Genomic DNA, 17,670 nt, shown 5'->3' with positions numbered 1-17,670 from the left:
TTAAGATTACGCTATACATTATTTCTATAAGTTTCATCTTCAATACTGTTTTCTCTGTATTGCTTAACTAGCTGTTTTTTTATAATTTGTGCATTGTATCGCAATGCTCCACAAAACTACGAACAATTTTCTGGACTGCACAGTCTCCTCGGCTTCCATTGTCAATTTTTTTGGTAAAAGGTCCATAAATCACTCAGTGGACTCAACAGGTTGCCATTGGCCCAGTCAGCCCCAATAGTCTGCCCATTTTTCAAGTGCCTGCATTCAATTAACAGTAAAATTTATGTATGGGGAAAACTCTGGATTCGGATGCCCTCACTCCTCCCTCTTGGCCAACACACACATTCAGTAGAAAATTGTTCGTATCAACTGCCAACTGCAATTAAAAGGCAATGAATTTTGCTCTCTCTCTCTCTCTCTTCCTGTCCATCTCTCTATCCCCGCTCCCTCGCTCTATCGCCTTTGACTTTGCTGGCCTGCCAATGTGTGGGCGTTTCAGTGGTTGAAGGAGGCGTGGTCGTGCGTCTGGTCGCGTATGGCATTCGCCTTAAAAGTAAAACACTTAACTTAAATTGTGTTCAACAGCTGGAAATAAACGGCAGAGTTTGGAGAATAAGGAAAAAAGACGAGCATTGCTTTAATTTTCGGCATTATTTTCGTTAGCGATCCCCTCGCGCAGCAAAGCCAACTGCCCCACTCCAATGGCAAAAGCTGTCTCCTCCTCGAAGTGATTATAATTTATTGATTCCACGGGCAACGGGCAACATCTGCTCTGGGACTGTTTAAAAATAGTTTGTGCATGTTTTATGAGCATTTTATACATTTTATTTAAATTTTCAACAAAAGTTCCGACCCCTTCCGCACGCCCCTGATGCCAGCTACCCTTTAACCAATGCACAGAACATTAGCCAAAGCTGCTGTCGCCCTTTTGGCAACACATTTCACATTTTTCATTATTTCCACATTTTATGACAAAGTGGAATTTGAAAATGTCTCTGTTTTATTTTTGTTTCTGCCGCCAAACGAGCAGCTGCCGCTGCCACGCCCCCATCAGCCGCCCGTCTGCCCGCCACCTGCAGCAGCTTGCTAATAAAATTATTAACGTGTAAATTCCTGCGACTTATTTAGCTGCCAATTAATAAATTTTATATTCAGTTGCGAGTCGTTTGTTTTTCCTTCGTTTCTTTTTTTTTTCATTTCTTTTGTTATTTCAACGCATTCCACTGGAGGCTGCTGCTGTTTCCCACCCCTCCCTCACGCCTCACGCCCCACGCCACACGCAATATGTGTCTGGCATATTAATGAGCATTTGTTACACTTCTCGGCGGAAATTTATGTGTCCAGGTTAAATTCCTGGGATTTGTGTGCCGCTTCATTTGGTTTGTTCATTTGTTAAATTAATTTATGTTCCTGTCCGTAAAAATTCTTACAAAATATTTTGTGACATTGCCAAACAACGAAAGCAACGTTTTTATATAAATTGTGTTTTTTTAACCCTTTGATGTTTTTATTTTAGCATGTATGATTATGTCGAATCAAAAAAATTATGCAAGAACTCGACATGATTGTGTGTAAGAACGAGATCTTAATATTGCCAAGACAATGGGAATTAAAGGAAGGTCTATATAAGATCTATTTAAATAAAATTGAACATATATGTTAATTTAAAAACAATCCTACAGCTTTCAATTTTAATTAAATAAATATTAATTAAAATTTTATAAATTAATCTTCAGCTTTCTGACTTCAACCACGAAAGTGTTTTATAGCTGAGAGCAAACTGTTGCATATGCCTGTGCCTCTTTGCCTCCTTCAGTCGATCTATCTGTCTATCCCACCACATATTAGCATGCCGGACACGTTGCCCGGAGAAACACTTCAATAACCCAAACGCTCGCTAGGTTGGCCATAAATAAGTAGACCATTTGCCCAGTGCCAACTGCTGAAACACGCCCCCACATTAAACTTTGACCCATTTTGGAGCGCTCATTTGCATTCTGGCGCTGAGTCGTGGTCGGTGCTGTTGAACCCTTTTAAAATAATTTAAGAAGGAAATCTAGCTAAATATTTAACTGGCTCACACACGAAATTCAAGTTCCAGCCGCAACCCTAAGCCCTCAGGATGGCAGCCTAGAGATTTCCCAAAAAAAGAACAATGAGCACTCTAATTGTTATATGTTTATCCGCAAAGCAAACATGGCGGACACTATGAACTATGAGCACGCCGCATGACCTGCCCCAACCCTGGCCCCCCCGCACCTCAAGTGAAGCCCTGAGTCGCCCTGAGTTTCGCGCCCGGCGCCATTGTGTCCCAGTCCTGGCTCCGTGTTGGCTTTGGCGAATTTTTAATGTGCGCCACTAGCTCCAAAATGTATTTCACTTCATTTTTTATGTACGCGCCCTACGGCTGCCCGAAAAGCACAGTCCCCGAACTCCAACATTCATCTGCCAGCCCCGCTCAACCCTTCCAGCTGCACGAAAATGCTTGCCTTGGCGTCCGAAAAAAAGGTTTGCGTGCCAAATTATTGTGCCAGTGGCCCAAAGTTTTTTCTCTCCGGCTGACTTCTATTTGGCTTTTTTCTGTTGCTGTTGCTGCCATTTGGCAGCAGCAGCCAAAACGCAAAGTGCGTTGTACTCGACTCTTTTAAGGCTGCCCGTAAAAATCAATATTATTTCCTGGCGCACAACTCGGCGTATGAGCAATGTGACGAGGCAGTGCGGAAACGTAGCCTACAGGCCTCTTCGCCTCTTTGGCGAAGTTTATTATGCTTGAATTTATAGCTAATGTGGTGGCCATAGTTAAACGTAGCCACGTGTTTTATTTAGATTAACGATATGCAGCACTTGGGAATTAAATGAATATAGATTAATTACAAAATAATAAAAAATGATGAATAATTACAAGTTATAATAAAAACTCTTGATTAAAAAAATGAATAAAATGAACTTGATTAATAAAATTTAAGATATATTGAAAATACTTAACAATTTGAAGCGTAGTGTTTCTTTTGCAATATAGCAGCCGGACTCTAGTCCCGAATCCCAGGCTCGTTTGTGAACATGTTATTGTTTACGCTGCTTTTAGAAAAAAATTACAAAAGGGTAGTCTGATAGCTTGTAATTATATCTTAGACTAATAAATAAGAATAATACTTTTTATTGTAAGTAGTTCATTTTGACTAAATGTTCAGTTGAAGAGCTGTTTAACTGTGTAAAAGTTTAAACTGAGCGTTGTTTTTTGGCATTCGTTTCAATTGTAAAACATTTTTATTTTCCAATGGTCCACTAAGGCTTTGGTACAAATACTAAGGTATTAGCGATAAAAGAAAAAAAGCCAGATACTGAAGCTTAAAAAGCCGCCTGGGAAAATGGCAGACTTTGCGCACATGTGCCAAAGTCCAAGAACAAAATTATATTTAATTTTTTATGTGTTCGTTTATTTCGTCTGTGTCTTTTTTTTTTTTGTGGTGCGCATCGCTTGATTTGCAGCACAGAAAATAAAAAAAAAAACTAGCGAAAATGCGGCAGCGCCTTTTCAAATGGCTTAATAAGCGGCCACGAGCCACCAGCCACAGCAACGATGACAACAACAAGAGGAATATCTAGAGCTGTCTCGGAGTTGCAGACGCCGTGGCAGACGCGACAGATGCAGACAGGCAGCAGGCAGCAGGCAGCATGTAGCATGCAGCAGGCAACGAGCGGAGCAGACGCCATGCGGCAAAATAAAAACCCAAACGCTATAAAATAGACACAAAAACGCAAACTAGGTATTTAAAAATATATATCTTGCTCTCTCTCTCTCTCCCGTATATGCACGGACATGGGCGGAGTATGGGGGTCGCCGGGTGGTTGGGCCCAAAATAATGTGACAATTGCATTAAGTGCACAATGGATGGATGACCGACCGGCGGAGAGAGCCTGGTTGCGGGGGGGAAAGGCAGAGCCAGGAGTGGAGCACTGGCGACTGCCTGGCAAATGAAATATTTTATCTTTATATGCAGTTTGGAGTTTTTGTCGCTCATTCGTTCGCCTTTTCCTGCTGTGTTTTTTCTTTGTTTGGGGATTTGCTGCACTAAATGTTTAAAATGAAAAAGATGCTCAACTGGTTTTTATTGTGCCAGGTTATGGTCAAATAAAGTTTTAGATTTTATCGCTTGTGCAAGGGGGTTAAGAAAATACTTGAATACTAGAAAGAAAACGTGACAGCTTAAGTGTGAAGTTGGCCAGATGCTCTAAGAGGAACAAACGATTACTGAAATGATTTCTATATCTAGAGCACAATCACATATATAACAACATTTATAGGAGCATTTTCAGCGGTACCTAACTTTAAATACTATTACAAGATAAGTGGCAGGTGCAGGATATACAAGTCAAGACTAAGCCCAAAACTTAAACCGGATCGAATGAGTAAAGACGCTTCTAACATAAATCTTAGCCAAAAAATATATATTTTTATCTAAATAATCTTTTTGTTATATTTGTTGATTGTTCCATTGTAAATTTGTGAATTTCGAAAAGAACCCAGGGTAAGGTCTGGTAAACCAGTTAACCGAACCGAACCTTGAGGCAAAGCTTTGATTGCAACCACAAACGAAACACCGAAAATTGGGTTTCCAACTTGAAGTCGGACACCGTGATATTCATGCAATAATCAATTCACCACCGACTTTTTTTGGGAAAAATTTGCAACAGTGTTGCAAATGTTGAGCGCGTAAAAAGGAATTACTGCAAGTCTCGCAAAATATCGAATCCTCAGTATTGACTATGTATTCCTCATAACTCTTGTTTGTTTAGTTATTCAAAATAACCTGCTTTTTATACCCTTGTAAAGGGTGTTTAAATATTGTCATGAAATAAATCTCCGTCCCAATAAAGTATATATACTCTTGATCAGCATCAACAGATGGGTCGATATAGCCATATAGCTACCATAAAAAGAATCCGTAAAAAGTTATATCTTGTATGAACAACTTTTTATTTGCCAACATTTCTCCTCTCATGCCAGCCAATTCTTATCAACATTGGAGTACTTTACTACTAGTACTTTATCATATAGCTATTTAGGGAGAGTCGACCAAAAAATGAGTTTTTGTATGATAAAATATCGTCATTGAGCTTACCAATTACGAGCTTCACTATGCATAGACTTTTCTACTACAAACTAAAATTCTTCAAGCGTTATTAATCTAGCCGTTCTTTCTTCTTATGTTATATTCTCAAGATTTGTCATATTTATATTGTCATATTTAATTGTATTATTTAAATAATAAATAAAAATAAATCTATCTAGAAGTCATTGTTCTATTTCTGATTGCATTCGGCTATCCGTATGCAAATAATTAAACATCCAAGTTTTCTTTATTATTTGAATATAGTTTTAAATTGTCTATATTTAACTTGACTTGAAATTTGAATCAGAAGTACAAGTTATTAAAAGCATTCTGCTCTAGATGGAATGCTAAAACATGCATCGCTCTAACAGCATGGCCAAAAGAACACAATTTTGCGTTTAGTTCTGTCAGACAAAAAGTGCCCCCCAACAAATTTGGCCCCCTGGCTGACCAACTGAACAGATCTAAGCAGAACAAAACAAAACTCTGCCTGTGTCTGTGTCTGTGGCTGTGCCTGTGCCAACAATTGCATTAATTATGCGTGCGGCAACATTTTGTGGCAAAGGCTTTTGCCAAATTGCCACAGCGGAGGCACTTGAAAGTTTTGCAGACACTCAATTATATGGTCCAAGCAATGCGGGCAGGAGCGGCAGATGGGAAACTGCCGCCTGGTGTCAGCGACGACATCAACGATTCATCTTTGACGGCGTCTTCGGTCTTCGGTCTCCGCTCGTGGCTGGGAAATCTCAGAGAATGAGAGGGACAATTTGTGCGTGCCGCACTTCAAAGTGAGACTCGGGGAATCGGGCTCGGAATCTGCAACGTTGTCTGGGTTCCATGTCGACGACGTTGCCTTTTCTGTTTGCCTATTCAATACCTTAGCACTGAGAGGGGGGCGTGGGGTGGGGCACCGGCAGGCGAGCCAAATGCTAATCTTGATAAAAATAAACGCACTCGGGCACGTTGAGGTGGAAAAGTTGGCGCGTCTCACGTTTTTCGTCGCATTTTCAATTTGCTTGGCATTTGCCTGGCCATTGTCAGCATATCCCACTCATGCCCCTCCACCCCCCGTCCCCTCCCCCACTCCACGCCCATCCAGCCGTTAGACCCTTGCTAAGTGAATATTAATATTGACTTTTTGCCTGTTTGCTTTCGCATAGTTTGCAAAGTTTTTCACCTTTGATTGCTTCGCTTCCTCGCTTTTCCGCAGCCTGAACCTGAACCTGAACCCTGACCTCACCCGCTTACCATTTGTGGCCTTACAGTCAACGCTGTCTCCTCTCGCAATCCTCCCCCCTCCCTCTCCCCGCCACCACCACACTGAGCACTCATTCCCAGACTTTTTCTCAATGGCTGGTTTTAAATTTATGTGCAAAGTTTTATGCGTGGCCAAAGTCCTGGAATGGGAGCTGTTGCTGTGGATTCGCCAAGTGGAGGCGCTTTTCCATTATCAGCATTTGATGCTTCTTCTTCTCGGTAGTCGCTATTATTTTCCATTTTTATGACATTTAACTGGCACGTCCCGTTCCCAGCATTCCCGCTAAGACTCTCGGCTTGTATGTCAAGGCCCTTTAGCTTGGTTCCTCCCGTTTCAGGTACTCCCAGTCACGCTTGTATTCGAATAAACTGACGAAAAAACAAGGCAATGTCAATATAATTAAATTAGCCTTATAAAAAAACCGGAGAGGCAATAATTGGCAAGACTTGACTGCCGTAAAGATCAAGAATGTTAAAACTGGATTGGAATATGCGTATTCGAGCTGTTTGCTTGAGTTAGAAAACCTTTAAAGATTCCAGATAAGTTCTTCATCCAGTTCAATTTCTCTTCCCGATTATTCATTAAACGTATAAATGCCTAGACTTAAATGTGTTTCGGTCCAAACAGAAAGTTAAGCTCAGGTACAGACAAGACAGGGACGGGCAAGAGATGAATTCTTTACGATTTCTTCAAAAGCTCGTTTTCCCATATTTCTGTTTATAAGGTATGTAGGTCCAGTCCAATTTAAATTATTCTTAATTTTCCCATTGCAAGTGTAAGCGCAAGTCAGACTTCATCGTTCCTTCTCAATTATGAAGTAAGCCGACTTAAGCACTCTTTCATTTTGAGCACACACAGATTGGCACTCACTATGCGGCTTACATGCACCTTCAGTTTGCGTACATATTTAAGCATTTTATAAGCCTATTAGGGGCCAACTTCGATTACGGTGGCCCCATTAAAACTGCCACAGAGTAAAAAAGTGGGCGCCAAAAGTGCAACAAAAACAACAATTTTCAACTTGTTGGCCTTTGACGGGGCCTTCTAGGGTGCTCCAATTTGGGTGGCCCGGGCGCTTCTTGACTGCCCTAGCCTCAAACCTGCAGCCTCTCCTCTGCCGCAGCAACCGCAAGCGACGGCGTGCTATCAAAATATTTGCCACAATGAAATCATATTTGTGTGCCTTGCCAGTGCCACGCCCCCACTTAGAGAGTACATACACTCTGAAGGAGGCGGGAGGCGGGAACAGAGGCAGACGTCGCTGGGACTCGACTATAGTCAAGTGAGGCTGGCGTGCGAAAGTTTATTAAAAACTTTGTGTGCTTTTTGCTTTTTTTTTTTGCAAACAAACAACCGCATACACACACACACCGTAAACACAAAGCACAAACACATGCACGGTTACAAAAGCAACAGGAGCAAAAACAACAACAACAATGGCCATGCGAAACTTAATAATTCACACAGGAGTGAATTTTTCACAATTTTCACTTTTTTGCCGCTGCCATAGAGAAAGCGATTGAGTAGGGGTTGAGGGGGTTGACAGCCCACGCAGGAGTAGGTGTGTGTGTTGGGTGTGTGGGGGAAGGACAATTGGTTGGTTAGTTGACTCTGCTGGTTTTTTGTTTTTCACCAATTTTATTGAGGCAGAAAATATGATCCACGACCTGGCGACCAAGCTGAGATGTCGGCGAGTAGAACTTTAGGGAGAAAGAGAGTGAGAAAGAGAGACGCAGGGAAAATGAGAGAAAGTAGGGGGAGTGAAGTGTGTGTAGATTCTGGATTGCATGTGTGAGTGTGAGCTTTCAACTTTTGTTGACAGAATGAAACCTCAAAAGTTTGCGCTACGCTTTTATTATTTGTTTTACAGCTAGTTAAGAGCATTGTTCAAATTGGCAGCGTGTGCACCGGAGAAAGAGGTTTAGGGGTTGAGGGTGGCGGGGTGATTCTGAAAGGTATTCTCATTGTTTGCACTTGTCATATGCAAATCGCAGAGTAAAAGGCAGACAGACAGACAGGCAGCCAGCCAGACAAGTGCCTTAAATGACTTAACGGGTTGAGGCTAAGACACCGGAAGATATGCATGTAATTTGTTAATTACCTAATTGAGTGTTGACCAAAGGGCAAATATTTAATTTAAATAATGTGCATGCGTTAGGCAGTAGCTGAAAGGGACAAACAAATCTTAAATGGGTGTGAGTCCCATTTTATTTAAATCTCATCCTCAAAGTAGGCAATGGCAAATACCAGAACAGAGTTTTGTTTTTAAGCGATCAGCCGAAAGGTATGCAATAGTTTTTCTCATCTATTTCTATAATGAATTTGAAATTAAAATAAAATGTTTAAGGCTTTCAACTGACAATTAGCATACCTTTAATGGTTAAAATTCTTGACAATGACGTTCTGCTTAGTATTTCAAAAACAGATTTAATATGGAAATCAGTCTGTGGCTCGTGCTGCTGCAGCAACACCTCTTTCGAGGTTAGATGCCTCCTGTATTTTGGGGTGCGTAATTCATAAAAAAACTTTTGCGGCTGCTGCCAGTTTATTTAACACGCTCGCTTTTTAGAGACACGCCGCAAGATTTATGCGCATAAGTTACGCGCTAATATTTCATAAAAGTCGAGACCGACCTGAAAACTCAGAGAGCTGGAGCCAAAGCAAAAGTCAAAACTCGTAGGTCGATGAAAAGTGCTGACAATTCGCATAGAAAGTTGCTGACTTTCCAGACGACGAGCGGTGAGTTAAGTAGGAAATGAAAATGATATTGAGTTAGCTCTGCTGCATTTTATGGTTTAGATGCAAAGGCAGTCCAGGCTTGTCGGCAGTTTCTCTTAATGTGCGCCGTCCAAAAAGTTTTGCATAACGCACTGTAATAGTTCTAGTTAAGGATCATAAGCTGCCAAGAACTGGACAATTTAAAGCATTTTTCAAAAGCATACATATTCGTAAAGTACCGTTTAAAAATATGATTTAAAATCTCAACAATCAGGTAAAATTTCAAATGTCTCCTATTTATTAACTTTATTAAATATGCCGAAGGACTCCATTGAGTGACTATGCTGCTACGCTGCGATGTCAAAGGAATAGCAGATGGAAGATGCTCTGGAAAGGCATTTAAAATTATAAAACATTTTAACCTTAAGATTTACTGATTAACTTTGAAACTGATCGGATGGTAAACAAAAAATTTTCAAACAAACGTTTTTCGCGATTTTACCACACATGCGGGTGGATTGTCCCGAAACAGTTTTATTTATAGATATAAATAAATAGCATATATAACATAGTTCATATTGTAAAACTAATTCAGTCTTATGTTTTTCTCTTCTTCTCTCTGCGTTTAGAACTCTGTCAGCAATGACGTCCAATAACTGGTGATATTGCATCACACTCACCTCAAATCAACCATAAGTAACTCAACAGCAGGAACAACAACAACAGCAACAAGGAGACAGAGGAGGCCGTTGAGGTCCACATTAACGACCAACAAAATGGAAACCGACACACACAGCAACAACAACAACAACAGCAGCAACACAACAAACTCACACACAAAGTGGCGACAGGACAGCAAACCTCCTTCCCTGGCACCGGGGCCGACAGCGTTGTCCTGGTTGCTGGTGCACCTTCTCCCGCTACTACTGCTGCTGCTGCTGCTACCTGGCCGCACAGATGCCTTCTGCCCCTCGAAGTGCCAATGCCTGGGCGGCGATGCGAATAGTCGCGCCCTGTGCGTGGATGCGGCGTTGGAGGATGTGCCCATTCAGCTGAATCCGGAAACAAAGTACATAAACCTCACGCTGAATCGCATACGCAATCTGGAGTTTACGCTGCCCTTCTACATGAAGTTGGAGGTGCTGGATCTCTCGCAAAACATCATCGAAACGCTGGGCTCCAAGAACTTTGAATACCAGACGGAGCTGCGCACCCTGAACCTGAGCAGGAATCTGGTCAGCGCCCTGCACAAGCACGCCTTCAAGGGACTAACGAATCTACTGCTTCTCGATCTTAGCTACAATCGCATTGAGACAGTGCATCCCACGGCGCTGGGCGATTTGGCGGCGCTGGTGGAACTGGACTTGACCAACAACAATATTGTCAGCCTCGAGGACAACTGTTTCAAGGGCATGTTGTCGCTGGAGGTGCTCGTCTTTCGCAACAATCGCCTGCTGGATGTGCCCGCCAACAATTTGTGGCATTTGCATGCGCTCAAGAGCCTGGACATGTCCGATAATCTTGTCGAGTTCGTGCGAAACGATAGCTTTGAAGGCCTCAAAGAGCTGCTGGCCCTAAGCGTGCGCGGCAACGTGATGAGCGAGCTGGATGTGGGCGCCTTTGAGGGACTCATCTCGCTGAAGCACTTGGATCTATCGGATAACAATTTGACGGTGAGTGTGGGCCGGGCCATAAGCATAAACATGCAGCAACATGTCGTATACTTGTTAGATAAAATAATTTAGCATGAAACAGGCGGATGGCACTCGGACACGGCATATCTACTTGCACACAACAGCTAAAATATTGCGGCTGCCTTTTAGGCGTTTACACGCACACACACACACACAGACACACACATAAATCAGACACTCTGCTCTGTTGCTTTCGTTGTAAATCCTGTGAGCAACACTTTGCAAAGCGGATTGCAGTCGCCCTTGTCCTGGCCTGGCCAGCCATGGACGGCAGCTTAAGTTCGTCCTTCCTGTGCTGCCTTCTGCATACGCAAAATTAATAACCATAACTTGTTGTTGTTGCTAACGTATGTGTGGGTGTGTGCATGCCTTAAACTTCACGCACACACTCACATGCAGGCCGATAGTCCTATATAGTGAGTCCTGCGGCCATGTCCTTTTGCTATTTATGCATGCAAACATGTCCGTGCCGTGCTGATTTCTGTTGCGTATACACTTTGCCTATTCCTCGACATTTTCCGTTCGTTAAATGCTGCCTCTGTCTTCCCCTTAGCTCCCCCTCCCCGACTCTACCCTTGCAACATTCTTTTTTATCGGCTAGCAACACTTTAAGCTTGCTGTCCTTGTCACTCAACAGCTGCTTAAATGGCACAGACACTTGGGAATACTTGAGTGTGAAGCATTTGTTGCATGCAACATTTGGTGCAACTTTGAAAAGTGTACAAAATGAAAAGGAACAAGACTACAATCTAGCTTGTCTAGTTTCTTATAAAGGTAATTAATATTAAAGCATGCATGTATATTACCTATGATATCGCAAGGCCCACGAAATGTTCCATTGGAATGTCGAACGCATTGAGGCAGTTCTCCCTGACTCCATAAAATATATGTATGTTTTTAATCAATTAGTTAATCTTCTGTATCTAAAGATTTTCTTTCAAATTTATGTTGCATTCAAAAAATATTACTTTATCAGAACAATAGAAATTGGAGTCAATAGATGACTTTTTTATTGAAAAACAAAAATAGGATCACCTTTCATTTTGTATGTCCGATCCATCAAAATTTTACTGTTGTACTTTTAACAGCAAATTATCATTGCAATATTATTTGTAGCTTGAAATTAAAAGGTCCAGTGGATTCTTATGTCAACCTCATTCAATCAAAAATAAATTTTCCTTCGTAAATTAACCGACGCAAGAAGAAAAAATGTAAAAAAAATATTTATGCATACATTTATTTTTACGCCCTATATCCATAATCACAGGATAAAAAGCTTATTATGGTTTTGTGCAAATCATCTATGAGCACATAAACCATTTATGATCAGGAATCGATCTGGTCAAGTCAATTGTTCGTCCGTATGAAATTAATTTTATTTATTTTGTAAAGCTCTAAGAGCTAAGAGCAACGAATTTGATATGGTACACACTTCGTCCATCGAGTTTTTGTTTTTTTTTGTTTTTTGAAGAAAACACAGAGAAAGCTGCGTAGTTTTTGTGTAGAATGAAGCTCAAATTTCCGTTACCGTAGCTCGAAGCATTAGACAGGGTATCTTTTTAATTTTAAATATATGCAATATATAAAAATATTTATATATTTGCATATTTCTATATACATATGTTTATAGTTCTCAAGCCTTTGCATGCCAAAACAGCAGCCCAGACAGACGTAATCTTGCTAATGCCCCTTTCCAAGGAGAACTATGACGATGCAGGCAACAATTTCATGCACTCTCCATATATATGCAATACATAACAGGGATCAGGTACACACTCGGATGGAACCTATGCTTATGGCTGCATTATAACAACTGCCAGCATGTCTGCGCATAATAAAACAAGCTGGCCCATGGTGGAAGAGGAAGCAGCAGCACAAGAAGTAACAATGGAATGCAGTTTAGGAAATACCAGAACATGCTGCTACGGCTAAAAACAAAGTCGCCAGGCAGCTCAAGATAAGCAGCTCCAAAAAGCAGTCAAATGAATTTTTTGTACCGTACCGGAGTTGGGTGAGGGGGTGGAGGGGGCAGCAGGACATCGGGTTGCACGACGTTGCATAGCTTGCTGCACACGGTCGTAGTATGTAGTAGGTATTGCCTGTACACAGTGCACACGACCAGAGACCATATATTTCAACTGCAAAATGCCAAAAGGTATTTTAAGTAGTTTCGAACTGATTCCAAGCGCCATAAATTCTTCTGTCGGTTGCCGTTGACTACGCGCAGCTCCACCTGCTTAGCCTCGGCCATGGCAGGCATGTGGTGCTTAGCGCTCAGTAGTCCTTTATTCCTTTTTAACGACCATAAATATATCTATGTATGTGTGTGTGTGTGTGTGTGTGTGTGTGTGTGTGTGTGTGTGTGTGTATGTGTATGAAGGTGCGTGTTTCTATGTGTGCGCTTATGCATACAGGCCAGACTGGTATCTAGACGTGGACCTATAAAGGTGCGCAATGTATTCGTCAGGTTGCGGCTATGTTGGCTGCTGTTTTCTATCCCAAGCTCTGTTGCCAGTTTGCATATAACAACAAAAACAACAACACCAGCTGCATCCACAGCTACATCTACAGCAGCAACGGCTGCAACAACAAATGCTCTGTGATTACATGGTGCATAAAAATGCATTCAGCTATGCAGTCCATACTTGTGTACACTGTAGTTCCGGACTTACCGTCTCCTGCCCATGCCAGGCATATACCTCTCCTCATCCACCGGAATGCCTTTAACTGATGGCTTGCCAATTTTATGTCGATGTGTTTATGGTCACACGGACATAAAGCGTGTTGCTCTTTGAGACGGAGTCCACATTTCACCTCGGGCTAGTGTTATTGAAAGATTGCATAAAATTTGCTATTGATTTATTATGTTTTATATCAATATATAAACAACTTTTTGTGCGACTGGCTTAGTGATTAACGGAATTTAATTTTTAGCTTTAGCCAACTTATAGAATGGGTTTTGGAAAAACTCAAGCGCATATGTGGAAAATTAGACGAACACATTTATATGAAAGGTTGGTTTTATCATCCTGACGGCTTCTAATTAATTTCGATATTTTCTTAGATCTAATCTCGAGCATTTTTGCTCGGGTAAAAAAATGCATAGCTCTTCAAGATTGGGAAATAAGAAAATAGATCAGAAAATAAAAAAAAATGATTTAATCTTAAATATTTTCTATTATATTCTGAATACTACTTGTCAAACAAATTTTCGCACGTAAATAATTATGAATAAATATTATAACAATTAATGAAGGGAGGTTAATTATCAGGAGCCGGCTGGAGTAGGTTGGTAATCGAACATCAGGATCACAGTTCAATCTATGGAGGTCGAACAACAAGATTTTCTCGCTTACAGATTTAATTCTGTCTTGATAAGTCGAACATTGTGAGAATCAGGCACGTAAGACACCTCAGGAACAGGATAAGATCGTGTACGGATCTTCAAATTCCTTGTACTTTCGCTTGATGAAAGGCTTATTGACCACGGTGCTGATCTGCGAGTCGAACTGCAGTTAAAGATTAATAATCACACCTCGACCATTAACTTCATTACCAGCTTAGAAGAAGAGAGCAATTGGAGGAGAGTTTCTATAAAAAGTCATTGCCTTGGGCTCAACGCAAACATTCTGTGCCGTTGAATAAATAAAAGCACAAATTTGATTTTCAATACTCTCACAATTAAAATAACAGCAAAAATGCGTTAAAATTACTTATGCACAATTTTACATATTCCCAATTTAACAAAAATACTCTCGTCCGTGCATGCGTGTCCGCATTTGTATTGGTATTTGTATACGACTGTGTGGTATTTTGTTGTTTTCGATTTATTGTGCTTTTAGTTGTGAATTATGATTTTGCATTTTGCACATAAATATTATTGCATTCAGCATTGGTGCCTAATAATTGCAAAAACATCTGCACACGCACACACACATTAAAAGGATAGAATGAACATCGGAATTTACAATCAATTTATTCAACTCTGAAACATTTCCCAATTTACATAAACTATATTTTCAAATATTTATAAAAACATAAATATTTTCTGCTTTTGTTTCTGTGCTACGTTGCGCATGCCAAAGAATAAATATCTCTTTTGTCTGACTTTTTATGCCCTGACCCTATTCAAAATGGAGGGAAAAGGACTTTAAGGCTTTAGTTAGGGGTCACAATATCGTCACGGCTTTTGATACTGATCACGATTATATATTCTTCATAGAAGTAGAGATGACAGCTTATAAAAAATAAGAATTGCCCAACCTTTAATTCTTGTTTCAACACTTCGCATTAAACATTGAGTTTATTGCGCAATGCAATAAGTTATCCAATAAAAATTGGAGCGAAGGTACCCGAAAGTAACCCCATGGCAACCATTAATTCAAAGAGAAGTGGAAAAAAAAGGGAAATTAATTTGAAAAATCAAAGTCAATATAATTTCGCTTTCTTTTATGCCACTCGTGCCTGTGCCTTGCCGCCCCTTACCTCAGCTTCCCCTACACTTCCCCTCGCCCTAACCACATAAATTTTTCTCGCCACTTTCCTTTTGCACCCTCGCTTTTTTTCACGCTGCGCTGCGCTGGCAAACGAACTGGCCAAAGAAGCAGCCGGCCTGCCCCGCCCTCTGCCCGCCCTGCATGTGTATATGCCGGAGCCTTTTAATTAGTCAACCGCCCGCACCCCCCCGTTTGAGTGCAGTACAAACACCGCGATCCCACGAAGGGTTAAAATGTGAGCTGAAAATTGCCATTAGGTTAAACAATTGCAGCGCTTGGCCTACATTGCGTATGCGTAATGCTTTTAATTTTTGTTCCTTGCTTTACGTTTGCCCTGTCGCTTTGGTCGCCTTAAACGCTCCACAGCTCCCTTTGACCGCCTGCCCCCGCCACGCAGTTCATTACGTTATCGCAGGCGCTTCTCGTGTCCGGACGCTTGGCACGTAGCTTCCGACACGCCAGCAGCTGTATGTGGTGGGTGCCAGGGTACGTAGCCGTCGGGCACAGAACACAGCTACAGTTTTTTATGAGCCATTCGAAAAAAAAAAACAGCCAAAAGCTGGGCCAAAACAGTTAGGTATACCTTTTGCCACACGCTCGAGACTTTACTTAGCTCTCGTTGCTATTGTTGTGACCCTAACAAATTTGTTGCAAGATTGATTGTATTGCCAAAACACACACACACACACACACACATACACGCGGACAATAAAGCGATTTGGCCAGACATCACAAAATGGCGCACGGATGTACATGACGTACATGACGTTTCCGTTTCCGTTGACGCCGCCGCCGCCGCCGCTGCCGCAAAAGCTGCGCTTTTCAAGTGTTTCACATTTTATTGTTGAACAACACTGAAAACTGCCCCCTCGCAGTCCTTGAAGCATTTTGAATGCCAGCGCTTTTAGAAACAAATATAAGCTGGCGGTGGACTAAAAGGGATAAACAGGATGCGGTGGGGAGGGGATGGGGGAGGCAGACAGCGAAGGGCAACTTAGTGGCAACTATCAAGTGCAGCCACAAAACGCTTTTAAAGCTGAGTGGATGGCATTAACATTTTATAAGCCCGGCTTTCCCAAGCTTGGCTCTCAGTTTGTTTAAACGTACGAAATTAAATGATTTTTTACTACTCGTTCCCATTCTTCTCTTTCTCACTCTCTCTCTCTCTTCTTCTCTTTGCAGATGGTACCCACGCAGCAGCTCTCGAAACTTTCAAATCTCACTTATTTGAACTTGGGCGGCAATCGCTTTGCATACTTGCCCGCCGTCGCATTTTTAAACTTGTTTCATTTGCGCGAATTGCACTTGAGCCGCCTGGACTATTTGCAGCGCATCGATTCGAGGTAAGTTGCCATCGAGCCGAGTGAAAGTTCAAATGCCCCTCCAGCCCCCCCCCCCCCCCTACACTGATACTTAACAAACTCGAGTGCATATATATGCCTTTTTCGGGTGGTAACTGGGTCAGCGCCATGAAATGTAGACACAGCAAATAGTTGCCGAGAAACTGCAAACGGAAAATCAGCAAACTGGACAACAGCAAACAGTTTGCTCAAAGTGAGAGTAATTCAGAGAAACAACAAAACTCTGCAGCACATAATAATGACGTTTACAAAAAAAATAAATAAAAAATAAAAATGACAGCCGTGCCGCTCAGGCTGTCCTATACAACTTTTTTGACATTCATGGCTTGAAGAGAATTAAAGAATTTTCTTTTTGTTTTTTTTATTTGTTTCTTCGAAACTTTTCTTTTTACTTCAGCTGAAATGTTCTACATTGAAAAATATGCTTAACTGTTATCCAACAATATTGCTTTCATATTTAAGTCTCAGTTATTTTGCTTTTCCGTGCGAATAAATTTATAAGGTTAACTTCCTGAAATCTGTTTGATATCAACAACGAGTCAAAGGCTGGCTTCGGCCTTAAATGCTCATTTAGAAAATTAATCCAAACTTAATTGAAAATATTACGACAGCTTGTAAGTTGACTTATAACAAATTGGTTTGGCTTGCAGCCACACATATATTTATTTTTGTTAAATTATATTATTTGTTGTGAATTGTTCCTTACATAATTCTTCAGGCAGGACACACGAGCTTATCGTAGGCCATTCAATAACTTATTAATTGAATTCTGTTGAGCTCACTGGAGAGAGGAACTTGTTAAGCTTGTAGTTCTCTATCACTTTCTCTAAGCGCCGCTGCCCTAATAGGCTTTCCCTTAAAAACCCGTAAAGTATGCAATACTTTGGCAAGGCTAATCATCTGCCTCGATAGGCAGATCAAGCCCAGAGCGTGCAATGGGATTTGTAATCCCTTTTGTGCAACTCACGGCGTTTACGAATGCTATCCAAAAGTAGCTATTTATGCAATTCACTTTCACACACTTGCACG

General features: G+C 41.3%; 1 protein-coding gene across 2 annotated transcripts in view; it reads left to right on the top strand.

The window, feature by feature from the left end:
• Nucleotides 1–17,670, top strand: part of Fili (Fish-lips) — a 104,268-nt gene that overhangs the window by 73,764 nt on the left and 12,834 nt on the right. Inside the window, exons 3-4 of one of the 2 annotated variants that reach the window (XM_064695948.1) lie at nt 9,720–10,763; nt 16,463–16,623. In XM_064695948.1, the coding sequence (XP_064552018.1) occupies nt 9,867–10,763; nt 16,463–16,623 (1,058 nt within the window). In that variant the 5' untranslated portion in view covers nt 9,720–9,866. Of the gene's footprint in view, nt 1–9,719; nt 10,764–16,462; nt 16,624–17,110; nt 17,256–17,670 lie in introns of those variants that run through there. The other variant, XM_064695949.1, reaches the window with a different exon arrangement.

The sequence above is a fragment of the Drosophila montana genome, unplaced genomic scaffold (genome assembly GCF_035044405.1).
Source record: "Drosophila montana isolate Dmon_TW-CO22-7 unplaced genomic scaffold, ASM3504440v1 contig_3833_1, whole genome shotgun sequence".
Lineage (NCBI taxonomy): Eukaryota > Metazoa > Arthropoda > Insecta > Diptera > Drosophilidae > Drosophila > Drosophila montana.
Note: the sequence above shows the minus strand (reverse complement) of the source record. Positions and strands in the feature narration are given on the sequence as shown.